Source organism: Aulonocara sp. 'chitande type north' Nkhata Bay, linkage group LG17 (assembly GCF_057382095.1).
Source record: "Aulonocara sp. 'chitande type north' Nkhata Bay isolate Kocher_YH1m ecotype deep benthic linkage group LG17, A_spYH_male_GT1.1, whole genome shotgun sequence".
Taxonomy (NCBI): Eukaryota; Metazoa; Chordata; class Actinopteri; order Cichliformes; family Cichlidae; genus Aulonocara; species Aulonocara sp. 'chitande type north' Nkhata Bay.
In genome coordinates this window covers 14,235,299-14,241,298 of record NC_141360.1, presented here as the reverse complement: position 1 = coordinate 14,241,298, position 6,000 = coordinate 14,235,299, and the positions used below count along the sequence as shown (strand labels likewise).

Below are 6,000 nucleotides of genomic sequence, written 5' to 3'. Positions count from 1 at the left end.
GTTTTGATGGGAAAATCACAAACAGGTTTTCTGTTAACTAGCTATGAAAGTGTTGCTGGTATTGTTTTCGCCTTGTGAGTCTTTCTGCATCTCTCCTTGTGTTTGGGAAATGTCCTTTGGCAGGACTACAACAGAGGGAGTTTTGAGCACTTTGACAGGCATTTAAATGTAACCTTGGATTGTTGTGAAAATGTGCAGGTGTGGTCCAATCCCCGGGTTGGCACCTGAAGAAGAGGGCACACCAGTGCCACATCCTTTTAACCTTTTCGAATCGAAATCATCATTAGTGACCCTAACCCTGACTTTACTTGATGTCTGTCACTTAAAACGATGACTGACTACCATGAACTTAGGGTCAGGGTCATCATGACATTGGCTTAGATCTCACAGTTTTACATTTATTAATGGATTTGTAGCTTTTCATTGGAAGTATTGTCATCTAGGGTAAGAAGATGTAATATTTACCTAACACAGTGTAGCTAGTAATGTTTTCACTCTGTGGTTGTGTCTGTCCACGTGTCCGTTTCATTATGGCAAAAAGTGGCGCTGGAGAATGAAAACCATTGCAGCAGGAACAATCACAAAGGTGACTCTGACTGCTTTGGCAGGTGTGTCTGTCTGTAGTGGAGAGAGTTTACAACAATCCAAGTTCCATGCAATAAAACTGTGCAAGCCTGCTATTAACATAAAATGAAGATTAGATTTGAAGAAGTCTGTGGTCCTAGAACTAAAAGCTGGTAATCCCACCACATTGTGCTTTATCAGCTGCTAAAAATACCAAAATGATCTTGGTTGCAGTCTGCTTAATCACCCGACTGCTGAGACTGTTTTGATACTTGATAAATTTAAGAATTACTTTAAAAATCACCAGATTTACTGCACTTGTACCATTCCTATGCCTCTGTTAGACCAATATCTCTTATCATTTAACTCTGAAATTGTTTATGGTGAATGATTCCTATGGAGTAGATGTGCCCACAGGCTGAAAAATAGGAAATCATTAAATGCTTATTTTGGATATATTAATAAGAATGTGTAAAATCTCTCTATTTTCATCTCTCTGTCTCAACAGTTTTTTGTCTGCACCACTTCAGAGTTGGAGAGTGTTTTGCTGGGGACCATCTCGATGAGCGGGTCTCATTTAATGGAGTGAAGTGACTGCTGCCTGCGCCACTCTGTGTGTATTTGGCGAGAGGGATACAGACAAACTTTCTCTCTGTTCATGAGAACACTCTCTAACAGTTATGTTCTCATGACTTACTCTAGGTTTAAATGTCTCAATAAAGCACCGTCTATCCATTGATTTTCTTCTGCTTATCCAGTTCAGGGCTGCAGGGTTGATGGAGCCTATCTCAGCTGCCACAGGGCGAGAGGCGGCATACATCCTGGGCAGACACTCACATTTACACCTTTGAGTAAAGCTGGAGTACCTGGAGAGAGCCCACATAGATGTGAGGAGAACATGCAGACTCCTTTAGTTTTTACTGACTTTTTAAAAAAATCTCTTTTTTCTTTATTCTCTTCTTTAATGTAACAAATGTGTCACAATGTGACTTCAGTCACTCACTCGGGTGGTTTGGATCAGCACTCCTTGAGAAAACTGCAAGCCGCACGTTTTACACAGGCACAGTTACATACCAGCGAGTCTATCACAGAAACCTGGCAATTCCCTGTGCACCGCACATCTGCCAGCTGTAGCTGTGACAAAATAACAAAGGTTATCCTCTATAGATGGGGTTCTGCATTGTTGTTGTTGTTTTTGGATGTACTGATGGGGTTGCATTCTAATAAGGGCAGAGCACAAGTCAGCTCTGGTATGTGCTACAACATGGGTGTGGTTGGAACACACACACACGACAAAACAGCCTCCTGGGTTCTTTTTAAGCCTCTTCCTTCTCCTCAGCGTCGAGCCGTAACAAAGTGCTCTGGGGATAAAGAAGGAGGTGAGAAATGAGTTGGGGCTGAGCACAAGTTGTCACCTCTTTGTCACTTCAGTGAGCCGCAGCCTGAACACCAGCTTCATGTCACTCAAAATCATTCAAGAGTACACTGCTCACAGCTTCACGCAAGTCACACTAGTTTTCACACATTACACTTTTTTCCCAGTCCTGAGACAAAATCTGTCACTTGCTGGAATCTCAAGGTCACTCACAACATGTGCGACAGACGCTGGCACATCACCATATCAGCAGCCACATCTGAAGACCAAAGAGCCTTGGCCCTCATTTATGTCCCAACGTGCACCATTCTTAAGAAATACGGGCTATTTTTTTTATTTCCCTTTCTTGGATTTTTGCCGATTGTCTGATCTAGAGCTGATATAACCGACCTGCGATCGTCTAACGCCCCCTCGCGTCTGAGGTGCAGCACATCACTCCTTCAATCCCCTGCCATCTTCTTCTATTGTCTCCCCAAACCAGTAAGTAACGTTGCCTATTTATATGACGGTTATGAAAAAGATTGTATGACGCAAAACTGCCTGAGTGGGCTGTTCGGCGGACGCTTCGGCACAAATCGACTAGAAAAACACAAGACACAAACTTGAGCCCTCTACTTGATCCCTTCACCGTGAATCATGTGGAATCAGCGGAAAACATGATGAGTGCGTAATCCTGACACGCTTTCTGCTCAGTGCAGAGGGCACAGGCTGCACAAAGGGGATCATTGTTGCCTGCAGATGCCCGTCAGTGGTGCAGTCGCTCTTTGAAGGCTCTCCAATCGCAGCGCATAGCGCGACGAAGGAGGGCGGGGTTTGTCTTCCGTCCCCCATTACTGCTCCAAGCCCCTCTCTGGCACAGCGTCCCATTGACTAGACTGTGACAAACCGAGCAGCGTGCTTCACTGCGTCTTTGAATTCAGCGCTCTCAAAAGTGGACTCGTGATGTCTGCGAGGACGCGCATTCTGGGCTCGAGGAGATAAATGACGCGCACCTGCAGAGGGTCGCGTTTTGGACAGGTATGAGACCTGTGGCACTCGCGGATGAGGAACCGGCAAATCTTGCGAAGATCTGAATGCAGCTCAGTATCACACTTCCATTCAACCACCGGGCCTGGCGCATGGATGGATCCGGCTGCACTCATGGAATACAAAGCCCGTGAGCATGCCCGTCCGAGCCCACCGCTCTCCGGGAGCCTCTCCACAGCGTCCTCCTCCTCCTGACACAACCGCTCCACTCGGACACCCACCGGTCACTTCAAGTCCCGTCGCCATGAGGACGACTGCTCGGTGATTCGGTGCATCTGCGCGCCCGCACGGACCGGAGACCTCCCTCCCCCCTCTCTCTCTCTCTTTCTCTGTCTGTGTGTGTTTTGGGGTTTGTGCTTTTGTTGGCCGTACACCGGATTTATCTGTGCGGCGAGCTTCCTTTGTGTCAAAGGGCTTAACGCAGAGTGCGCGGAGGGCGACAGAGCGGGGGCTTCGCTTCGCCCGCTGTTGCGCACAGCTGCTCTCTTTGTGCCGGGTCGTAATGGCAGCGGGACAGCCGGAGGCGCAGGACCACACGCCTGAGAACGGCTTCACCCCGTTGGAGCGCCCGGCGCCCCGGCTGCTGCCGCACATCGACGGCTCCGTTCTGCCGTCTCTCGGGGGCTTCGGGAAACACCAGAAGCAGCTCGTGGTCCTGACCTGGATACCGGCGTTGTTCATCGGCTTTAGCCAGTTTTCGGATTACTTCCTCCTGGCGCAGCCCAATGGCACTTGCGTGCAGCCACTGGCAAACGAAAGCGACTGGACCGCGGCGACCCCGCCGGTCACCGTCACCAGCATCGCGCCCTCGTTGAAGCCCACAGGCAACGGCACCGGGCACGGATACGGCGACGGCGTCGGAATGCTGTGCGCTTGTAAGGAGTGGAGGCTGGAGCTGCAGACGGGACTTAGTCAGAATGTGGTTACCAAGGTAACGAGTGAGCGCCATAGACCCATAGTGTTATTCAGGGGTGGGTAGGTGGGGGGGATTGCCGTCATCATCACTACTGCCAGCCTCAGACAGTTGATTGACACGTTACCCACTGACCCGCGTACTGTTTATTTATTTATTGTGCTTTGGAGTGAGCTGGTGCTGCCTGGTACATCAGTTCAAAGAGAATAATGAGACTCTTTTTACATCTTACACTTAAGCGCCTGAATTCCAGAGTGTATGAGTGGAGTGTGCAGAGAGAGAAAGGGAAGAGAGAAAATAGGAGCCCGGAGAGCCTAACACATACACAAACTACAGGACAGAGCCGAAAAAGAGTTAATGACATGAAGTTGTATATAAACAGATGGCGAGTCAAAAGAGGCCAATGAAGGAGAAGCGCTCAGTGCATCATGGGAGGTTTTCGCACATACATTAAGACTAGTATTCCTACCCAGAGCTCTGCTGGTGCTAGTGTCAACTGGTTTATGGCAATAAACTAATACTGAAGCCCTTGTGTCACAATAGCTGAAAACTTTGGTTGACTCATTTATATCGCACAGCGCACAGATAATACAGTAATGATCACATTAGCATACTATTCTACAGGTAGTGGGAGGAGGCAGTATTCAAGCACAATAAACACAGAAGCATAATGAAACTCTGTTTGACATATTTGCCCCGGGGTCCTCAAGCGGGATAATTCTGACATGTGCTTATGTTCAAACCTTAGTTTATTTATTTTTTCTTGGAATCCAATTACACAGACAGAATTCAGAAAAAAACCCACCAAACTGAATCCTTGTGACAAGAAGAGGCTGAACGTTAATAAGCAACAATGCTGATCGTTGCTTCTGCATTTGTGCATTAATGACACCTGCTTTCTCAGATAAAAGCGGTGCTAAAAGCCCAGACTTAATAAACTCACAGTGGCTGTGTTGTCCAGCCATCATAGAGCATAACCTCTAACTGTCTCTCTCTACTCACTCTTCGTGGTGCAGTTGGATGCTCAGCAGGGAGATGTGTAAATTTTTTGTTAAACACCAACATTGGATTCACACACAGCTCAGTCACTCCACTGGGCTCTCTTGCAGATGCTGTCAAGGCTATGCACAAGTATGGTGCACACGTAGTGCTTCTGCATGTGTCCTTGGCTAAACTTCAGCTGCTGAGTGCTGCAGTGGTGTGTGCACTGACCCACTGGCTTAGAGGAAAGAGTGGGAAACTATTGATTGTTGTTATAACAGACATACAGCTGCTTTCCCACATGCACTGTGTCTGCTCTCTCTTTGTCTCTCAGAAACACACATAAATATAGATGTGGGATGAACACTTGAATATTTAAGAAGTGTTTGTAGCATGTTTGCAGATGCGTCCAACTTCATGAATTATCAACACAGTGAGTCAGAGAGTGAGAAGAGTTTGACAGGATTCTGATGAGAGAAGCCCACGTTTCTTTTTTGGCTTCTGTGCAGCTTTCATATTATAAGTGTCTCAGCTCCTCCTGATGTCTTCTTCCCTTTTAACATGTTGGGAGTGCCTTACTCTGAAAACAATATCTGACTTATGTTTCTCTCATTCTTTTTGTTTCTGTTCCAGTGGAACCTAGTGTGTGACTCGGCCTGGAAGGTTCACATTGCCAAGTTCTCTTTGCTTGTGGGCTCCATATTTGGATACCTGGTGATGGGTGTCATGGCTGACTGGTACGCTGCCTCCTTCTTTGTCTGTTTTGTTAGACTGTAAGGATAATTCCAGGTGTCACAACTAAGATCTGCATTTGGTGGTAACAGTATGGTAACAGTGTCCTCAGCACTGCTTGGAATCAGAAAAACATGTTCAGGCAGGCTGAAAAAAAATTCCCAAAGAAAAGCCAAACATATCTAGAAGAAGGAAAAAAACGTGTAAGCAACGATTAACTAAACTTGCCCATTCTTTTAAAACCTTATTTCTTTCCCTTTAACACACTGCAGTATGTCTTTGTGCTGCATTATTGTTTCAATAAACTCAAAGAATATAGACTCATCGGTCACTCATTAGGCACCACTCTTTAACCGTTAGCTGAAATATCTAATCAACCAATCACATGGCAGGAACTCAGTGCATTTAG

At 46.6% G+C, this 6,000-nt stretch overlaps 1 protein-coding gene across 1 annotated transcript in view; it reads left to right on the top strand.

Annotated features, from left to right (window-relative positions):
• The first annotated feature begins 2,669 nt into the window (after nt 1-2,669).
• slc22a23b (solute carrier family 22 member 23b) overlaps nt 2,670-6,000 on the top strand; it is a 28,740-nt gene continuing 25,409 nt past the window's right edge. The window contains exons 1-2 of the mRNA XM_086268723.1: nt 2,670-3,896; nt 5,493-5,596. Of these exons, the coding sequence (XP_086124849.1) occupies nt 3,468-3,896; nt 5,493-5,596 (533 nt within the window). The 5' untranslated portion in view covers nt 2,670-3,467. The remainder of the gene's footprint in view (nt 3,897-5,492; nt 5,597-6,000) is intronic.